Here is a 21,362-nt window from a genome sequence, read left to right on the forward strand (position 1 = left end):
CCACGTTGCATGAAGCCAACATGGCAGGTGCCAGACGGGAAATTCGGGAAGGGGGCTCTTTTTTAGACCAGTCCGAGGAAAGGAAGCTAGTGACTGCATTATCAGGCTGCGAAGATGAAGGGCAATGCCAAATGGAAGCGACCTTTCATTGTTCCTGTCCAACCCCATTTGGGGTCAAAACTGCCGTGTCGGCATCTCGGGAGCTGCATAGTACTTCCGTGCGGGTTGCCGACCACCGGTTTACGCTTTGTTTGGGTTAGTGAAGGGAATAACATGCTTTGTTCTGTGATGCCACCTTGCCGATGCAAGGTGCATTAAAGCGGCCACGAAGACAAAATGCATCTTTGTTCACTTTAAAAGAACAAGCCTGTTAAATCTATTAGAGAATGAAAAGGTAGCTTGGCACCTGCCTCCTACTATCACCATCATTGTGCAGTTCCATCCGCCATTAAAAAGAATCTCCCACGCCCCGCGGTCCCCTGCTTCCGTTCCTCCAACAGAGCCTTTGGTAGCTCACTCAGCTCTGTTCCAGCTATGAAAGACATTCTTGTGAACAAAGAAATCGAGAAATATTGAAAAACTTTCATATTTCATGCTAAAAAGCGCACTAAAACGAGGACACAAGAAAAAGGCGGTGACACGGGACGAGCGCTAGTCTAGCGCTCGTCCCGTGTCTAGCGCTCGTCCCGTGTCACCGCCTTTTTCTTGTCCCGTGTCACCGCCCGTGTCACTAGCGCTCGTCCCGTGTCACCGCCTTTTTCTTGTGTCCTCGTTTTAGTGCGCTTTTTACCATGTCGAAGTCCCATCACCAACTAGCCCAAATTTCTGCCCCATATTTCATGCCACAGTGATGAAGTATGGGCAGGAATCGTGTTTTATGGGTCAACCCTAAAAATATTATTGGTCTTTTAACTGCACATTAGCATTATGGTAATAGCATCAAATGGGACTGGAGGCCACACTACCATCAGCCAGTCGCATTTTTTGGCGTTGGGGGCCGCTAATTGTACAAACGAGATTCTGTGGTGTCGTGGAGAATTGACTGGAAAGTATCTGCGGAGATGCCACTGCTTCGCCTGCTTCCCTTCTCAGCAGCATCGTTTGTTTGAGGTTTGTGGTAAAGTTGGTACGTTTGTTATCTGGACAAAGCAGTCTGTTTACTAAAGTTGTATTTTGTCTTTGTGGCTCAAACTGGTTATGCCTATGACTGGAGCATGCCTGCCCTACCTTCCCATTTGGTCAGTTGACACTTTCCACCCATTTTGTGGTGGCGATGAAAGGCATTTAATTTTGCAAACTTTAATCAGCGTTGTGAAAACTCAGTCAATGAGGACAGCACATGAAGCCATAAACAATGTTCCTCTGTAAAAACCACACCCACAGCATCTGCTGCTGTCAGAAGAAACGACGATACTCCTGGCAATAGTTCCTTCTGCGGACTATTGACTGTGCCCAATAATAATTCAGCCAAGCCTCACAAAGGATCAGGAAACAACTCCACGACTTCTTCAAAAACATATCCTCATCCCAACCGACTTAAATTCTACCAGCAGCCAGGGACACTCGGGCACATTATTGTAGAATGTAAGGTTACGCCAGTAATATTCCAGTCCTCCCACAGCCAAGAGCAGTGGGATACAGTTCCTCCCTTCTGGACCAGGACCAGCTCATCCGTGTCGAGAGGGCAGCCGTGGTCCGGTCAAGATGGCCAATGAATTCCCGTGAATAGGGAACCTCTTCCACATGATCAGTGCTCATAATAAAAGGTGTTCTCTCTCTTTCTCTCTAGAGCGTTGGATGAAGTTGGTGAGACACAATGTCTTTTTTTGTGTGTGGGGGGGGGTTTGTAAGGCCATGAGCCCTAAATTTTGCATGTTTGTATAGTGTAAGGGTCCTCTCTGTAGCAAAATGCCATAGAGCTGTGGCAAGTCATTCATCTGCAAATTGAATAGCTCATGAGGTCCAACATTTTTGTAATTAACATCCGTGTGTGTGGGAAGGATAGTGGAAACAAGAACACTAGTTACTTTGCTACTTTCTGCTTCAGAATGCCTGGGTGTTTTGTTTATTTTTGCCACATTCATTTTAACGTAGTGCCGCCTTAAACCAACTCATTGTAAAGCGGCTTATGCTTCAAATATGGCGATAGTAGTGTGCTGGGTGCCGGGGCACGGCAGCATTTGTGGAAATGAAATTGCCGACCAATATGCTGCAGCGGGTGCTTTTAGCCGTGGCGTGTATGAACCTCTAGTGCCGTATTTGGGCATGAAACCTGCGATATGACATAGACTCCAAGAACGATAGCAGCAGAAATGGAACAAAGGATCGCATAACAAGCACAATAAAAACACAGATAGGTAAATACCTCACTGAGAAACACAATACGTTTACAGAAGTGCACAATACGTTTACAGAAGTGCCCATTTGCAGATTGCGAATAGGCCACACTCACGCATATCTTTTGAATGGTGCACTCCCACCAGTTTGTGGCAAGTGTACATGGGGAATGGCTTTCCGTGCTCCACGTGGTAATTGAGCGCACATCCTACAATGCCGCAAGAAACATCGATACGACCCTAAAATCTGCACATACAACATTCCACTACACCCTTTACTTTTCTTAGGAGATGAACCAGTGTTCACTCACAAATGTGTTCTCACCTACCTCGCAGATGTCAACTTCTTAAAACTCGTATCATACAGGGTGTGACTTGAGACCCTCTCATCCTTGAGGGAGGTCCTTACGAGTCTTGTATGTGCACAGGGAGCCCCACTGGCACCTCATGCTCTGGTGCTCCAGGTTATGTCACATCTCAATCCTGCCCAAAGAATTCATTCGAGGGGAATGGAGGGGCTCCAAGAAAAGTTGCTATTAAGCACCTCATGGGCTGCTGACTCAGCCTGATGGGGGCCACCCCCTCCCTGCCTGTGGGTCGACCAACTCACCTCATCCACTTTCATGCATGGATGGGTTGAGTAATAAAACCTGCTTTTTACGACTAAACTTCCCCTCGTCGTGTCCATGTATTAAGTCGTATGTTAAAAGAAAGCGAAGAAAGGGCCTTGAGGGATTTAGTTGTTTGTGTGCATGTTTAAACGAGCGAAAGTGGTCAACCTATCAAGTGTTTGGAAGTCCTCTCCCATACTTTTTCATCTCTTTCCCTTTTCTTCTTGAGCAGGCCAGGACCTTTTATTTCTTACCACGCGCTGCGTAGCCTCTCATGAGCCACGTTTTCCACAAATTAATTAGGTGTATATATGTGCATGGCATGCCCTTCTTAGAATTCATTCTGCGGCATTTTGAAGTTCTTTCTAATGGCTCTAACTACGCCGGTAACGTTCGTTTCTTTGAGCAGAGCAGACTGACACCCCTCCCAATCTGTGACCTTAGCGCCACAGTTCCTGCCTTTTTGTGCAGATAAATGATGGGGTAATGGTCGCTTGCCGACATATTGTGGGTCATGTGCCATGTGTTGATGGTGCCCATGAAGGTGCCTTTGCTAAACGTGTTAGATCTGGAGTAATCGTTTCCGCTTCGTGTTGTCATGTAGCCCTAAGATGCGCACATGTTCTTAGCCTGACTCACGTCATTAGAAAATATCTGGAAGAGTGCAGCTAACCCACAAGTGCAAGCTACTTTTTGTCTGTGCTCAGCCACAGCCTCCTGAGGCTATCTTTCTTGAACCGTAGGTAGCTCAATGCCTTACTGGTCCCCAGATGTGCGTACCCGGCACTGCTTCCTGATGATACCATTCCATGCTGTTCCGTTAACGTTACGAACAAAGCTAGCTGATTTTCGTGTGGGTGCTTTTTTCTTACTACGCACGATAGAAAATTGAAAGCAGCTCTTAAGCGCTATGATTGAAAAATGGTGCCATTTTGTCTCTAGAAGGCAGCCTTCTGAGATTCGCGGCTGGTGGCCCCCTCCACCACCACCGGGATCCCCCCCGGCTCAGCGGCACCGAGGGACGGAGAACCGCAAGGCGATGACGGCTGCCAGGACATCGAACAGCAGGAGCCCCTCGTCGAGTATGCCGAGGTCCTGAGCTGGTATCGGCTCAAACGTCGGACTATGCCGCAACCCCACCCGGGACTGACGAGGGCGCAGGCAGTGCTCTTCCGGCAGTTGCAGACCAGATCGGTAATCACGCCGGCGCTCGCGCGCCACGTGTGCCCAGACATTTATGAAAGTGACGTGTGCAGTGTGTGCGCGAGTGCCAGAGCAACTCTGACCCACATCCTATGGGACTGTTCTCGCTACCCAACGGAAGCGGCCGCGCCACAGGGGCGGCTGCCGGATCCCATCGCACGAGCGGTTGCATCGTCGGACCTGACGGAGCAGCTGCAAGCCGTCCAGCAGCTCGAGGCGGCTCTCGCCAGGCAGAAGTTCGGGGAGGCGCCGACGGAGGCCTCGAGGGGACATCCCCGAAGGCCCCTCGCGCGCCGAACTGGCGGACGCCTGCGGGGCAATGCTTCGAGGACGCCCTAGGCAGCGTCGAGAGACGGGGTGGCTCCGCGGAGCCTTTCCTCGTCCCTCCTGCAGGCGAAAATTCAATAAAGTCTTTTCTCTCTCTCTCTCTTGCCTTTTCCATTGTTTGTCTTTGCGCTATCATCTCTTTCGGCGGCCGTTCCATTCCCTGAGGCCAACGAAGGACCTGCATTCGCTTTAGGTTACCTAGAAACGAAACCAAAACTATGTGCAAGAATTTAGTTTGAATTCTTAGAAATATAATAAAAACAGGCTCTAAAATAATTTTGTGGAATAAATACGGGTTTTTATGGTTAAGTGGCTCCAGTGAGTTAGCAAAATAAAACGGTGCCGTGCCCTCCACAGCACGGCGCCACCACCGCCACACGGCATCATTTGATTGGTCTAGTGAGAAGCGCCGGCTTGAAACCGATGAGGTGCTCATGTTCTGTGGTGCTCGAGCTTCGATTTTCTCGCGCACTTCTCGCGCTACGGCTTCGCGTGCTGTCGCATTCGGTGCTGCGGGTTGCCGAAGTGTTCCAGGGTGTTCCGAATTTCTTACCTAAACGCAGTTGTCTTAGGGTTACGTGTGGAACCTGCTTCGTCCGCGTTTCTACGGGGCCCCTCCACAAACGTACCAGTCAGTTACCTCCCCGTCACGTATTTTTGTGCATTTCTTGCGGGATTTTGTTCATCGGGAGGCAGAGAGTTGCCTTTTCAGCTTTCGAACTCTGTTGCCTTGCTTGCGCCTCTCATCTCACTGTTTGAGCCCTGTGGCAGTGGAACGGGGAAGCCTTTGACGCATAGCTCTGAGTTCCTTGTTCTTGCTCTTTGTTGAGCGTGCGTGTTTGCCTTTTACTCGCAGTCGTCGCTCCCGCCGATGCAGGCCGAGATGTCAGCGATGCTCCAACAGCGTGGGGGGAGAGAGATGCTCAAGCCCAAACTGCCTAAGCCCTCATTCGGCTCGTCCAAAGGTGGCTGTGTCAACTCGCCATCGTAAGTGCACAGCGCCCTTTGCAGTCTAGTTCCAGTCGCTTTCGTCACGCCTTCTCGGTGTACTGTCGCTATGACCTACTCTAAAGCTGCATGAACAGCGCCCCTCAAGCAGCGGAAACGGCACGGAAAATAACGCTGCGCATGTTGTAGCTGGAGGCACTTGTGGTCCATTAATAGGGGCCTGAATGGAATAACATAAAGTCGACGCCTGCAGTGACAATTGCCTCAAATCGCCGTGTTTCCTGGGAGATACGTGTCTCACCCACCAGTATCATTCTACTTGACTTCGTCGCGCTTGAACCCTGTTCGCGTGACCGCAGACTGCATACCTATAAAACTGTATCCTTCTTGCTTCCCCTCCACTTTGCAGACGTGAGAACATGCTCACAGTGGGAGACCACTCGGATGCTGACGGAAATGCGACTAAGGGGTCTGCTCACAGGCGCTACCTGTAAGTGTGCTCCTGCTTTGTTTAGCGCGAGGCAAAGGTAGCGCAATAGATGGTGCTTCTCTGTTCTATGCACTGCTTTCCCGTTGAGTTATGTTCTTTTGCTCCTTTTACTGCTTTGTAAGAATGTGGGATGTCATTGCAGTGTTACTGGCTTGCCTTGTTAAATTGGGCCACTTACCGTGAATGGAGACGACGCAGGCTTTGAATTCTTGAACTTGTGCCCAGCAATGCTTCCATCATGACTTAAAATAATTTTTGTAGAGTCCTTTCGCAAATGCCCAGGCCTCCTCTTGCTGACAATGCCCGGCAGGGATGAAATTGCAGTGCATGACCAGTGTTCACCCGGTGCTGGGCACCATGGTTCTTGAGTCCCCCTTCATCATCTGAATTCGTCTTAATTTTCATGTCACTCAACAGAACCTTGGCACTAGCTGCCTGATGACCGCCGTTGCAATGTCCACAGTCCTGCTGCTGCTGTGGCTACTACACAGAGCATCACATCTGTAGCTTAATTTGCACTTTGAATGGCATCCTGCCCTGGTGGGGTATTGCTAATTGTTCTTTCTCCCTTAAGGAGGCACTAATGGATGAGTAGTGACTCTTGTAATGAGGGTACAGCTCTTATTCTTGCAGCGTGGAGGTTCACTCCTCGGCTAAGGGTGTCTAGATATTGAGTGAGGCAGGCATTGGTGACATTGTCAGGTCAGGGTTTCTTTCCCCTCACTACCCTTCGTTTATTCTTCAGACAGTGCATATGCACATGCTTCGAATTATGGCTCACATTTTAGCTTTTTGTCAATAATCATGCTTTTTGCTGCGCATATATGAAACTGTGTGCTGAAACTCCACATACGGGCTGCGTGCCCTTTGACAGCGTGAGTGTCCTGAAAAGATTTTGGTGGCTTTGTTGTTAAGCACTGTGTTCCTGAGTATGAGGTCGCATCTAGGGGTTCCTGGCATGACTGCTTTTTTTTTTTTTTTTTTTTCGATGGAAGCTGAGGACAAACAGTCTTGTGTACTTTGTTACAAAGGATGTCACAAGAATCAAGTGCTCTCCACATTTCTGCTATACTGCACCTTTTAGGAGAGTTATAGCTTTGTTGTCTAAAAGCACTGTTAAAAGCACCCTGATAATGTTCACCTCCTTTTCAGTTTTTGGGTGATCCTGTCATCCTGGTGTTCTTGAAATACGTTGGCTGCAGTCAAACTGTGGGGCACATTTTTTCTGCTGCCACCTTTCTGGCTCAGGCATTGCATCGTCATGCCAACTGCAAACTTGCGGCAGCTGTGGGTCCAGCTATGTAGGGAGGAGAGGAAAGTATGGCTTCCAACAGGGAAAGTGAGCCAGTTCGGTAAAAATAAAGAATGCAGTTAATGCCTTTGTAGGATTAGTAAGGGCACAGAAAAAGGTTTTTTGACACATCGATCTCCCTTTGAGGAGAACAACAATCTGTTGCTTTTGAGGGATAATGGCATATCGCTGTACTCTGTCATCTGCGACTGGCTCATATTTGGAAGTACATAGAGGGAGATCTCGTTGAAAACGCAAAACAGGAAGATGAGCAAATGTGTACTTGGTACAAGAACTGTCCAAATGGGATTTCATGAAAAGTTAAGACAGTTCCATATAGGGAACTGAAAATACTAGCACAAAAAGATGTTAGGATGCACTTTCCATTAAAGGTGAATAAGCAAGGTGGTCTTGAAAGGAGATTGATCTGCTTTGGATACTTTACTGGCTGGTAGTTTTTCAAAGTCATTCATTTGTAACACAAATGCTAACAACAAATTCTGTTGCGTGAGCGAAAACGGGTCATATCACGATTCATTTGTAACTAGCCGTGATAAGGTGGGAAATTGTGTCCTCTTGACAATAGGGAAATGTTTCAGAACAATGAAGGGAAGTTAAACCAGGTAAAGGACTTCACAGTGCAAGTTAAGATTAGGTCTTCAGGGTAGAAATGCAAATAAACCTGGTGGCATTGAAAAGCTAAAACGCCCCTGTGTACGAGATTTCGGCGCATGTTGAAGACCCCCAGGTGGTCGAAATTAATCCGGAGCCCTCCACTACGGCGCGCCTCATCGCCTGCGCTGCATCGGTGCGTTAAACCCTACAATCAACCTGGTGGCATTGTTCTGCACAGACGTGGGTAGATTTGGCAAATAGGGTGGATGTGGATTCCAGGCGACTGACGCGTGTTCTAGCGGAGATCTTATCAAGGCAGTTACTATCGTAAAGTCTAGTGTGAGAATTTGCTGAAATTACCCGCTGTGGTGGCTCAGTGGCTGCTTAGGTGTTGTGCTGCTGAGCCTAAGGACATGGGTTGAATCCTGGCCGCAGTGGCCGTTTTTTTAGATGGAGATGGAAAGTGAAAACGCCTGTGTTGTGACATTTTGGCGCACCCTAAAGATCCCCAGATGGTCAAAACTGATCCTGAGCCCCTTATCCGCTTTGGCTAGCCTCAAGGCCCAGACGTAGCTTCGGCATGTTACACCCCACAATCAACTGGCTAACCAATACAGTGTGTCTTAAGCCCGGTTTGCTGCCCTGCTCTTTCTCATTGTTCCTGTCTGATAACATCAGGAGCGCATTAAAAGCCCCTCATCGGAAACATTCGTGATGACTTGTCATATTCCAGTGTAACGAAATGTGTGGGTGTCCTGGTGTGTGCAGGCACGATCAGAGCTGCCTGGTGGGGACCTCCCTTGTTGGCAGCCTGGCAGCCTCCTGCTTCACGGAGACTGGATTCCACCGTGTGTTGTGGGAGGAGGGGCAGCACTACTCCTTCCCCTACTACCACTGCCGCTGCTGCCACCTGGGCCCCGAGTTCGACTGCTCCCCCTCCATTGGCAGCACCATCCTTGCACCCTGTTCCTCCCGCATTCGGGCCCCCACCAGTGACCTTCCGACCCCGTCCGAGGTGAGCCCAAACCTGCCATGACCTCCACAGCTGCAAAGGCTGGAGGCCGAGTCGAAACACGGGGCCTTCCTAGCTTGGAGCACAAGCGATCCTTACTGCCTGCTTAGTAAAAGCTTGCAAGAGTGAAGAAGCTTAACGCTGAAATAGCTGAAACGATAGCATATTTCTGCTTTACAACACATTCTCAGATTTCTGTTGTACGGTGTTCACCGCCTAATAGTGCCACACTTGCAGCTAGTGTGGTTATTGTCTGAAGCATCCAAGAGAGGGAAATAAGTATTCCTCAGGTACAGTAGAACCCCACTGATACATCCCTTGGTATTATGATGACCTGCTTCTTGCAACGGATCACCGCGGTCCTGGCAAACTCCCCATAGAAACAATGCATGTACTATGCTCGGGTGCGCGCGGTCCACTTCATATGACTGACCCTGGCAGGGATAAACTGGCGTTTTTCCCATCTTTTACACTGCTCCGCTGCTTTGTACCGAGATGTCTCTATTCTTGACCTTCGTTTGACGCTGCTTGATGTGTGAAGGTCCGCAGACGGGCCAGCCCACTTGCTGAACAGGTGGCTACTGATGGGTGGGAGTTAATCTTTCGTCGTCCCCGCGGGGCATCAGAACACCAATGCGGCCACCACGAGAAGTCAAAGTCCAGACAAGTGGCCAGTGGGACCCCAATTTCGAAGCTACAATCGACCCGATTAACGGAAAAACACATGCGACGCAACCCAACACCCGCTTTCCTCGCCCACTCGATTCAAGTTTCTTCGTTTCATGATGCGCTCTCTCCCCCTCTCTGCTCTCTGCTTATCAGTACTTTCAAAGCTGTGTTGTTGCTTCGGTCCTTTCTTTGCTGCTTTTAAAGTGCAGAGCACTTTAGGGGCTCACCTTGTCGATGTAGCGCGCTCGCTGGACCCAAGCAGAGCCCCACAGAGTTCCGTCTTAGCGGCTGTCATCGGTCCCACACAGGCTTCAAAAGCCAAGCGGTTTATATAGTCATAAGCGTTCGAAACTCGTGAACCACTGGTGCTTGTCATACACCTCCCCGTTGCTTAGCACAAAGAAAACTGCAGGCACATTTGAGGCAGAATATATGGCATACCTGCCAGGTTTCCCGAATTTTCCGGGAGACTCCTGAATTTTCATGATTTTGTACGATTGTACGGCCGAAACAAAAATATCCCAAAAACGCACCCGTCTTCGGCTTAATCTTTTTTCCCATTCTGGCCACAATACGCCGGAGGTATACTGGACAATCTAACCCGACACTAATTGGCATCGTTATCAGTGAAGTGCTTAAAAAGTGTAGTCGGCCATGCGCAGACGATGAACCTGTTCGTCCCATTGTTAGTTTACTGTTTATAGAAACACAGCGCCGCCACCGCTTTCATTTACGCACGAGCACGGCCGTTCTGAAAATTTAGCAAATCTCCAGTGGTGTAGCTTGTTGTTAGTTTAGACAAAACGGAACAGTTCAGTTCCTGCTGTTTTGTGTTTTGCTTGCAGTAGTATTTCCAGGACTTTCTGAAAAGGGCGGCGTTAGCAACGTCAAACATCTAAGTGGTGTAGCTTGTTGGTAGTTTGCATGAAGAAATGGTTGATTTCCTGCTATGTTGTAAGTAAACAAAAAAATGTGTGTAAAATTACCCAATCTGTTGCTGCTACTACCCCCCCCCCCCCCCCTGGTCAGATCTCCCTAATGCCAGCAGTGCCCGCATTCATTTAGTTGGGGACGCTTGTTTTGCTTGGCCTTGGCACTTTCACCCTCATGCCTTTTCCCCTCTCAACTTTCTGGGCCACGTCAGCCGTATCTCGCACGCGCGGGGCGCAGAGCTAGCGGGCCATTAATAGCGCCAGACGGCATGGGGGTTGCATAGCACACAATGAGAGGCTGGCGGGCTAGTGCAAACGGCGTAGAGGGGGCCCAAGTAGGTGTTTTATTTTTAGAAACGTTACATTTCAGCTAGAAGTTTTGCAAATTAGGCGAGAATGTACTAAATATCTTAGCTTAAACAAGTTCTTAGAACACCTGTTGTGTGAGACCGTCTATTGGGCTAGCATTTACCTTGTAATGGAGATTGCTTGAAGTGCTCTCACCGTCCAATCCCTCTTCACCGACCGGTCAATCCCCGGATGAGCATGTAGCACGGATTAACGGCATGTAGCAAGGATCAACCTGTACTTTGGTCATACGACACCGCGGTCACACGATGCTTTCACGCGGTCCCTTGAAAGTCGGACTATTGGGGTTCCACTGTATAAAACTTAATACTTTCCTCTGTTGTAGTCATATCTTGCACAGTAGTGTACAGCGATAAAAGATTGTTTTTATACAAGGTAATGGACGTAGTTTGTCATTTCGTAGTATTTAATTTCAGCAACACTGCATTCATTGACACAGCATAGCAGTATTGTTCGAGTTAGTGGAGAACCTGGAACGAGATCAGAATTAACCTGCAGCTCTCCTCTGGCACGCATCATGGCTCAGTTGTAGCTTTGGTGCTTTAGACACCATAATCAACCAATCAGAACCTGAAATGTTTTAGGTTTTGGGTAAAAATTATAGCAGGAAAACTAAACCCTGCTGAAATCGGCTTAAGAAAGGTTCTCCCTAGTAAAAGAAAAATAAAGTGAAAATGAATGGGGGAGTAGAAAGTAAATTTGTAACCTGTGTACATGGTTTGTGTTAACTCAGGAGGCTCTGGTTCACAGCTTCCGTGAGCTTGTTCCTCACACGTGTTTGGGGGACCAAAAGTTGGAAGGCATTGGGTGCGTAGTGTTTTTGTGCATCAAAGTACAGTGTAGACCACTTCTAACTTATGCTGTGGGAGCCTCAAAAATCTGCGCCACAAGTGGTATCGCACTGTGAACAAAACATGCGCAAATACAACTGCATCGCAATCTACATTTCAATCATTTGTTTCTTATCTCAAAGTACAGTGCAGACCACTTGTGCTGTGGGAGCCGCAAAAATCCGCGCCACAAGTGGTATCGCACTGTGAACAAAACGTGCGCAAATACAACTGCATCGCAATCTACATTGCAATCATTTCTTTTTTATCACCACGCAAATGAATTAAAAACAGAGGCGCAGTCTTCTCTCTTGAACTTTTTTTTTCCCCGTATCAGCCGCTGCAGTAGTCTTACAAGCTGCTGTACAATCTGACAAACTGCGAGTGCATTTTTCACTTCCTGTGTGGTTGTGTTTTGAGGGATCATGGCTGCGTGGATGCCGCAGGACAATGTGATAACAGCACAAAGGGAATTTTTTTTTCACCTGTTTGTGGAGCTGGAGGCGGTTGCCAGAACAATGTACAGGTGGAGGAAACACCCTGCATCACAGCTCTCTATCTCCAGATGCTCGTTAAGGGAAAGGGGGGTCGCTTAAGTGTGCAAAGTTTTAAATAGAAACAACTTACCGTGCCTGGAGAGTGGAGAGGGGGCTTGCTATCTTCCGAGATGCATCAAGCAAGGTCAGTTGTAGTTATTGCATGAGCACAAACGAACACATGAACACGCCTGTTTTTGCTTTTCGAAGTTAGAGGAGAGCAGGAAGCACGTGCTTTTTTTCTTTCTCAACCGCACTACGAACGGTATGGCACTTCGGGGAACCACATTTTAAGCGGTAAGCCTATGCACAGAGTTCTACGAGAGGCAAACTGGTGGTTTCATAAACCTGCATTATAACCGGTCTCACACTACAAGTGGTTACGTTATAAATGTTCTACACTGTAATGGCAATGATTGTGTGTCTGGAAAGCTTGTGCATTGCCAGTGAGGTGTGATAGAGCCGCCACACACGATCTGCTCCCCTTCCCCTACCTTTCAGATCTTTGGCAGCCTGCTAAAGCTGCTCAGCAGCCGTTCCAGCGAGCCGATCAACCGCTACGAGTGCTGCACTGTATGCAAGGAGATGGGTAAGGAGAGGGCGCCTAGCTTATTCCATTAGCTAACCTTGGTGACCATGGTCAAAATCTTGCCTAGCCAGTGCTGCTTGCATTGTTTTTTATCATGTGTTGCTGATGTGATTAATTCGTTGGTGCCCTCCTCGTGCCTTTATTCTGTCTGTAATGAATGAAATGCCTGAGGAAGCTTTCTTCAAATGCCTTGCATTCAGAAAACATGGTTTCTATGCAGTAATAGGTCATCAAAACAAAAGCAGCGATGACGTAGCGAGCAGTTTTCCTTAGCCTTAAATTTGGTGTCGAAATCCACGCTTTTGCACGTTACATACAGCGCTGCCAATTGAAAGCCGGCTGTCAGCACCGGATTTGGTGGCCCCCGTGCCCAAAATCGTTGACACCACGGTGGACCTGCCGGGGCGCAGAAACCACTGGCCGGGTGTCTTCCCTCAGCTGAACGCAGGAGGGCTCAACAGGGAACCTCCGCAGTCCAAGTGAGTTTGACATGGCAATCAACCAGTCGGTTTGTCAATCAGTCAGCCAATTGATCAATCAATCGATCAATCTCTGTGATGCTCTGTGCCTCTTCTACATACCAGCACTACCTGTTCTGTGGGTAGTTACACTGGTGCCATGGCAATGTGCGCGGAAAAGGAATGCCTAAACAGGGTTCGCACAGGTCCTTGAATACCCTTAAATTTAGAAGTGTCAATTTCAAGGTCTGGAAAGTCCTGGAATTTTTAAATGGTCCTTGAAAACCCTTGATTTTTCTGGAGAGAATTAATGGCCCTGTCGTTTTACAAGAATTTAAAGTGTTTGTCGTGGATTTTAGGTGTTAACAAATGTAAAGAAACATTGTAACGATCAAGTTTCTGTGTATTGCGTGAAATTACAAGTTCGGTGGATTTTCATTATTACGAGACGACATTGGGAGCAGGCACTTCTCAATCCAATCCATATCACGATACAATCCAGTGAAAGCCGGCTTCTGTTCTCTATCTTGCATCTTCCATCTAGTCTGTGGACGCTCGCTCATTGCATGTGTTCTGTGCCTTATACACTCCACCTGCGTTTGCTCTTACTTGCAAATGGTCGACGTGTGCTTAGTTCATCCTGCCTTGCAGCAACACTTGCTGATTTAATTTCAGCTCCTACTCTTGCATACAAAGCAGGTAACATTAACGAAGTTTTGAAATCAAACAGCCTGAGAAAAACACCAAGAAAAAAGAAAAACCTCTAAATACCAACCATGAAATAAAAAATAAAGCTGGGGGAGCATTCACAAACCCATTAGCGTCTATCTAAATGTGCACTAGTAAGCTTAGGTATTGTGCAATAAAAAAACTTTTGCATTCTATTGAAAAAGTTATAAATAATCCCAGATAAAACATTAGATGGGGACCTTGAAAATGTGTTTTCTGGTCCTTGAAAGTCCTTGAATTTTTGCTTTTGAAGCCTGTACGAACCCTGCTAAATGAATCAATCATTAATCAGTGCACCACCAATCAATGCTTCACCACACAGCGCATTGCGCCGTGACGCATGCGTTGTCACCAGCAGTCTTTGCAACCTCCCCCCTTATTGTCGAAAGCAAGAAGTAAAATAGCTTCACTACTAGTTGACCCTCGACATTTTTTATTTTGAGTCCTTGCCATTCGACAAGCTAGATGCCGCTGTGCCATGGCAAACAGGATGAGAGAGGGGAGATTCAATTCAGTTAGGAAGGGGGCAGATGGGTCTTTGGGGCCGAAAAATGGTCAAAAAATTAGTTTATGAAAAGTGGAATTTTCGGCATTTTTCTGTCAGTCTGCAAATTTCCTCATCATAAGGCAACATATTTCATTATAAATAGCATTTTAAAGTGCACTCAACAGCTCAGTTAGCGCAGAATTCAATGGGGAGACACCACTTCTTGCAACACTGATCTAGCATTTCGCCCTTGGATATCTCTGCACCCAGAGCAGGTACAACTGTAATTTTTTTGCTTTTGATACCTAAATGTGTAGAGAATACAATGTTTATAACAAATTTCTCAAATGGAGGCTTTGGAAAATTATTATTGCGTTCAGTTGACAACACCTTTGAGCCATTTATGACGGAGCGTGGGAGGAGTGAAGTTCAGTGTGTTGTAAAATGACCAGAAATAGTTAAATAAAAAAATTATTCCAACGTTGTATTCGTTATTCATTGGAGTGCCTAATTTGTAATTGTGACACAAAATAATGGCCAATCTAGTTGCAGATTTGAAATCGGCATAAAAAACTCCATAATGCTGTCCAGTTTTGTTAAAACTGGTTTCCCCTTCAGCTAGCAGCTATCTGCAAGTAATCGGCTCGGAAGGTGTGTCTAGCCCTACAGTCCAGCAGTAGTAGTAGTAGTAGCAACTTTTATTGTGCCAGTGATGGGATTAAAAATGAAAGGGACGAAGAATGCGGTGCATTCTACTAGTCTTCCGCAGTCGTTGGCCAGAAGTCCTTGGATTGTGGCCACGGCTTCGGCCATTAATAACATGACCCGAAATTGCACTTCCAGGTCAGCGCTAAGCAGAGCGGTCTGCCATTGTTCCTTGTACATTGCATTAAATGGGTTTCTCTTGGCATTTCATGTGCCGTTTCGATTGTCTTGCGAGGCGCACAAACTGGGGGGAGCAAGAACATTGGGTGCGGAACGTCACACAGATATCTTTCAGCCAAGAAAGAATACTGCGGGAATAGGAACAAGATAAACTGCGAGGGAGAACTACACGGGAGACCGCAAAAAAATCTACAGAGACATACATGCGATACTCAAACAGCGTTTGCGGACAAGTCCCACTCTACAGGAAAGTCACAGCACTGGTCTTGCTACGTCTGATGCTCGTCAGCCACACCACCCATTCACTTTGGTGACGGGAGAGCTGAAGGAACCTGTGGAGAAATCTTGAGCACCTGTTGTGACGACACGGGCCTACACTGCGAGGGTTGACTGTTGACCCTGACGTTGCTCTGCGGTCGAGTGACGAAGTGCTACCCTGGTGCGCTGGTTGCGTTGAACGTGCCTCGCGTCAGAACTTGGGAGGTCGGCGAGGTTCTATGTCTTGACTCGGGCCTACACCGTGAACCACCTTGAAGTTACAAACGGAATCGCCAGAGCTTCCCTGAACACCCCGGCAGGAGCCACCAGAACCCGGCACACCATGCACCAAGCCTGCCTTTACACGCACCAAAAACCCAGGCTCAAGCGCACGCCATTTTGCTTTTTCTCTTCTTCAGTTGATGCACATATCTTGTTTGTCTGCACGTGCTCAACCCCCACATTGCCACACGAAGTCGCACCACACCACCACAGGCAGATGAATACCACATGTAGCTGTTCAGCTATGCTTTATCTTGGGCATGCTTTATCTTTGGAGCAGCACCAAAGCTGCTGTAAAACGCCTCATTTACTGCTACAAAGCTGCTCCCAAACACTCAACACATACAACTACACCCGGCACACTTTCTCTTGGATGAAGGAATAATCAGTTACTTGGCTGTGATTGATTTTTTAAGGAAAATTTCTTATCGCACATGACCCCAGCTTGTCCGTCAGTAATAAGGACACTGCAGAGGTGCTTTTCCGTCACTCAGGGGCCTCATCCTTTTTGTGCTAGGCAAAACTCAAACCTCAAAAACTCTCCCCAAGGCACCCAAATCTTTTTTTACTCTCTCAACTTGTTTTATTCACTTTTTACTGACAATCATTGGTCCTATACACCAATTTTACATAACCATCTTTTGACGAAAGCATTAACACACCCTTGACATTAACCACGCCCTTGTTTTGGCACTCTTTGGCCTAGAAGCCCTTGCGCCGTTAAACAAAATCATCACTGAACAGCATTAACTCTGCTCCCTAAGCTGCTCCAAAAGGTGCAAGCCCGCTTTACCCCTGTATCATGCATAGCGGTCGCAGTACTTTTTTTGTGTGGCCCATTTTTTACGCTTGTTCCCAACATCTGTCCAGATAATGAGGAGGCCTTAGTGCTTGGCTAGCTCTCAAGCTCTTGGAAAAAAGCAGAGGCTTGCAGTGGTCCACACTTTTGAATGTGTGGACAGACTGGATGAAGAAAATACTTTGACAGAGATTTGATTTTGGAGACTATGCAAGAGCAATTTTCATATCTTTTTTTTGTTCGGAAATTGTAGCGCTCCATTGGTACATGTGTGTATGCGGTGGCCTTCTGATAGTTGCAAGGTGTTCAATACATTAGCCCAATCTTTTTTGCAGTGGTCACATGCTCTGCTAGGCAACACAACTCATGAGAGTTAAGGGTGCGGCCTGTTCTGGTTGTTCGCCCGTATTTTTTGCATTTAATACGCACGCTCTTCTTCTTGTGACCTTGTCAAGTTGGGGAGTCTGGATCAAATGAAGCACTCCCCCACTTTGTGCACGCAGTGGAGGTTGGACGGGGCCGGAGTCCGTGGAGCTCCGCTGGTTCGTGGGGGACACTGGAGCCACGTCCAATTCCGCGGCGGCCTGGGCACCCAGCCAGGGCACTTCCCCTCCTAGAAGAAGCAGGGTATGGTGGCACCTTGGAGAAGGCTTCCTCTGTCGCAGTGTTACTGCCGCTGTGATGTGAAAAGGGGGGTGCTCTACAATAGGGCGGCATTCTTTAGGCTAGCAAACGGGTCATTTTCGATCAAGGCTTCCTGTTGAAAAGAGTCTCTGCATATTGTAATCTGAAACTTCAGCCGTACAATCGTAATCCCAAGCAGTTTATTGCTGCATATGTTCTTTCCCATGTCATTACTGAGCGCCGAATTTCGGGCAGAGGTTTGCCACCTTTGGCGTACTTTTTTTCGGCAACAAATGACAGGGTGCCATTTAGCGTACAGAAATGAACCTGAGAAAAATGGCTTTGTGTGAGAGGGTAAAAACCAAAAAATGCCCCAAATTGTTAATTGGAGTCTATAAGAGAATGTTAGATCTGAATTGTTCTAAACAACACAATGAGGGTCGTTCTGACACTGCTTTGGGTTCTTACTCGTAACAGTACTTTCGGCTGCCAGCTGTTATGATTTGGGCGCAATCATACGAGTAGGGTTTTATTAATGGTATATCAAAGCTAATGAAATTGCAGAAACAGTGAAAAAACACTGCTGCTCTTGTGTTTCCAGGTTTAACCTAAGCTGTCAAAAACCTTGATATGAATCCACATGCCCTTTATTGGCAGCTGGCACGGTCTTTGAGTTGGCTTGTTACTCGTATGCCTCAGGTTTCTTGGTTACTTTTAAAATTTTGTAAACTTCGTAGATGATTGTGGTATGTAGACATGTTGACATAACAAAACGGCTTTGAAAAACACCGGTGTATATGCTGGCAGGGCCTTACGAGCTCTGAGCAATATTGTCTCCCTTCATTAAGTATTTGTCAGATGTTAAGTTTTTAAACCTCATTTCCTACCACGCATAATGAAAACTGGCCCTATACACCAGCCACTACCATTGTCTTCACCTTATCTTTCGTTCTTATTGAGCAATTTTAGTGTTTTATACTTCACTCCTCATACCTAACCACTGATTTGGTGCTCTTGGCCCCAGTTGGCCTTGCGCCATAAAAATCCAACCATCATCATGTCTCCCATCATGAATTACCATCAACAGGCTGTTCGTGATGTAACTTTGTTCTCATTCCTGTTACCTTATTTCGCATCGTGCCAACTGAGCCTGTGCTTGATCTGCTTTGCAGCAAGTCCTTCAGATGGCCCCAGACTCCCAGGATTGCGCCACAGCATCCCAGGGGTGGGGCTTCCTGGAAATCGCTGCACCCTGCCCAGCCTCCCTGCTGTTAATGTTTTATTTTGAGCCGTAATTTTGTCTTCTACTTGTGCGAAATTTTGCGTATTTTCTCGAAATACAAATCTTATTCGATGGTGAAACACGCAGTCATGCTTTGTGCGGATGGGTTTTGCTGTAAGGGCCTTCTGTTTTTCATTTGGCTTCACTGCATGGCAGAATTGGTTGCATGCGCACGGTACATTAATTAAAGGGGCCATGAAGACAAAAATACAAGGTTGGTTCTTAATTTTTCTCTGTTGCAATAACACCTATTTTATCGCGAATTTCAACTAATAACGGAGATATCAGGTGAAACAAATGCAGCAGTGGCGACTCCTCAGCCATTTCCCGGCAATTTTCCTATTGTGTCGCAGAATCTTGTTTATCCGATTGGTGGCCCCGGACCTACGCCATTGCCAAAAAGCATGACTGGGAGGTTGTAGTGGGGCCTCTGGTTCCCTTTAACTCCTTGATTGCCAGTGTTGCTCAGGAGAAACAGCTAAAGTAATATTTTTCTCTCTCGCACATTGTGGTTTTTTCGACATTTAACACCATCTATCGACCGACAAAGGATCCCGGACCTTCAAAAATTAGAGATGGCAGCATGTACCGCCGTGGGCTAAAAAACGTTCACGAGTGTCTACTCGCATCGAGCCCGGGTGGCTCAATGGGCTAGGGACAGGTAACCGAAATTGTGCAATTTCATTGTTATATTACAAATGGTAGCAACACAAACTTCACGTCGTTGTCTTTACTTGAACCATGAATCATAGTGATCAAGGTAGCTCTATTTTTCAAGTTCATCCTAATCAACCCAAATTTTTTTCTGGCTTCATATTTTTGACGTTCGATGTCCTTTTAGATCGTAAAGTTTTAACTTCTCACATTAAGCAAGAAAAGTTTTGGGCATCAAAGGGTTAATTGTATCACTTTGATGCTAACGTGCAGTTTAAACACTCATAGCTCCATTCTTAGTGCTGGCCTAAAAACTCCTGCCCATGTTGTCACTTGAAATGTTCTTGGATATATATTTTTTTTGTTGAAGTGTTTTTCGTTAAAGTTGTGCTTTATCTTTGTCTTCGTGGTCCCTTTATTGGGGCAGGCCCTTCTGGCCAGTGAGAGTATATGAAACCAGTTATGGCTGCAATTCGTGCCTGCTTGCCTTACGTTCCAATTTGGTTGGTTCACCTTCAAGCAGTGTTGTCAAAGCTCGGTCAGTGAGGTCCACGCCGAGGAAAGACGATGCTCCTTGCAATATTCTCTTCTGCACATTGGTCGTTGTGCCTCTTAACAGCTTTTGCACCTGACAGGTATTCTTGAATGTGGAAAGGATTTTAAAAAAAAAGGGGGGGGGGGGTTACTTTACTGCTTTCACTTTCAGAATGTTGGTGTGGTTTTATTATTTTTGCTGATACATTTTAGTATCTGCTGGAGAACATGGTTTAGACTGGTTGAAACCTGGCAGTAAAGAAAATGGTACAACAGATGGGAGTGCTCACCTGATCAGATGGACTTGCTCGTCTGCTGTTCTTGGCTAGTTACCCAGATACTGCAGGAATAATGTTGCAGGTCTTGCTCATTACTTTTAAGAGGGTTCTCTTCCATAAGCCCCAAAATGGCTATGCACATCGTACTGAAGCATGTTGACACGTTGGTGCGAAGTCTTTTTTTTTAGGTTGGTTGGGGTGTGTGGTTGTTGCATCTTCATACAGTTCTCTTGTTTTCTGCGCAATAAAACCTTTGAGCAGATGGCGTGATTTGTCTTTTTTAGTTATCTGATATCTTTGGGCAGTGACCATACGGTTCAGTGGTGATGGTGACCCTTGCTTGGCTGAATACGCAGCTTGTGTTACCCCTCCAGTGGTCATGACGCATCATGACACGTGTAGGAAAAAATGGCTCGTGCATTAGTGAAATTTATGGAATTTCATCCCGTGGAATGGTGGTCAGCACAGGTCTTGATGTTGTAACCCTATTTCACGCATTTCGGATGTGGTTCGTAAGAATTTTGGGTGCATGAGCTCCAAAGACATGCGCGCTGGCATAAAAGGTGAGAGGGGGCAAGGTAGGAACAATAGCCACCCTTTCTGCAAGTTGTGAAACAATCTGTAGGAGTCGTCCTGTGCTAGGTAGTAAAGAGATGCATGTAATCTTTGAATCCCTAACTTCGTGAGATCTGGTATCCGGAGTAGTGCTTTCAAAAGCTTAATGTGGATGCTGTTGAAAAGGAGGAGGAATAAACTTTTATTGTGCGCACCAGTATGTGCTCGGCCTCGTAAGTCCAGGAGGCCACGAATCTGAGCTGTGTCCAGAGCTCGTTGCACCGGGGCTTTCTGTCGCTTCGGTGTGGAGCTGGTCAGCTCGGCCTCCCACTACTCAGGGTTGGGGGATGGGATGGGGTTAGGGTGGTGAGGACAAGAGAAAACAAGGTGGTAAGTGGTAAGAGGTATGTGACAGTGTGGGCAGTTGTAGGGGAAAAGGGGTGGCGAGAGTGGTGTAGGATGGGGTGATTATATAGAAGGTTTCAGTTTGCAGGCAGCGGCAAAGGGAGGGGTGGGGTGGTGGGTATATTCTTTGTGTGTGTCTGTAGTGGGAAAGTATTGAACAGAAGCTGGAATCAAGGGGAGGGAGCATGTCTTCAGTAGTGGGAGGGTAGCACCCGGTGTTGGTCCTTGAAATTGGGAGTGCCCAGTAGTGCGGGCTGCGGCATGAGCCGCTTCATTCTCAACCAGGCCGGCATGGCCAGGAGTCCAGACAATGGTCACTTCTAGGTCCGGAGGCAGGCAGCTTTTTAGGCAGCAGGCAAACTTTTATTTACACC

At 47.1% G+C, this 21,362-nt stretch overlaps 1 protein-coding gene across 1 annotated transcript; it reads left to right on the plus strand.

Moving 5' to 3' along the window:
- The first annotated feature begins 4,882 nt into the window (after positions 1-4,882).
- Positions 4,883-20,267, plus strand: LOC144163650 (uncharacterized). Its single transcript, XM_077694447.1, has 8 exons — positions 4,883-5,108; positions 5,334-5,464; positions 5,835-5,915; positions 8,590-8,836; positions 12,671-12,758; positions 13,078-13,237; positions 17,160-17,283; positions 18,453-20,267. The coding sequence occupies exons 2-8, from the start codon at positions 5,349-5,351 to the stop codon at positions 18,573-18,575; spliced, it is 939 nt and encodes a 312-aa protein (XP_077550573.1). The 5' UTR covers positions 4,883-5,108; positions 5,334-5,348; the 3' UTR covers positions 18,576-20,267.
- Positions 20,268-21,362: the final 1,095 nt, after the last annotated feature.

Source organism: Haemaphysalis longicornis, unplaced genomic scaffold (assembly GCF_048455015.1).
Source record: "Haemaphysalis longicornis isolate Haplotype H1 unplaced genomic scaffold, Haemaphysalis longicornis Haplotype H1 scaffold_129, whole genome shotgun sequence".
In the NCBI taxonomy this organism is placed as follows: Eukaryota; Metazoa; Arthropoda; class Arachnida; order Ixodida; family Ixodidae; genus Haemaphysalis; species Haemaphysalis longicornis.

Bases quoted from the DNA above. Each gene is read 5' to 3' on its own strand.
- LOC144163650 (XM_077694447.1), top strand. From the start codon at position 5,349: ATGCAGGCCGAGATGTCAGCGATGCTCCAACAGCGTGGGGGGAGAGAG. The intron at 5,465-5,834 runs GTAAGTGCACAG...TCCACTTTGCAG, and splicing joins GGCTGTGTCAACTCGCCATC to ACGTGAGAACATGCTCACAG. The intron at 13,238-17,159 runs GTGAGTTTGACA...TTGTGCACGCAG, and splicing joins AGGGAACCTCCGCAGTCCAA to TGGAGGTTGGACGGGGCCGG.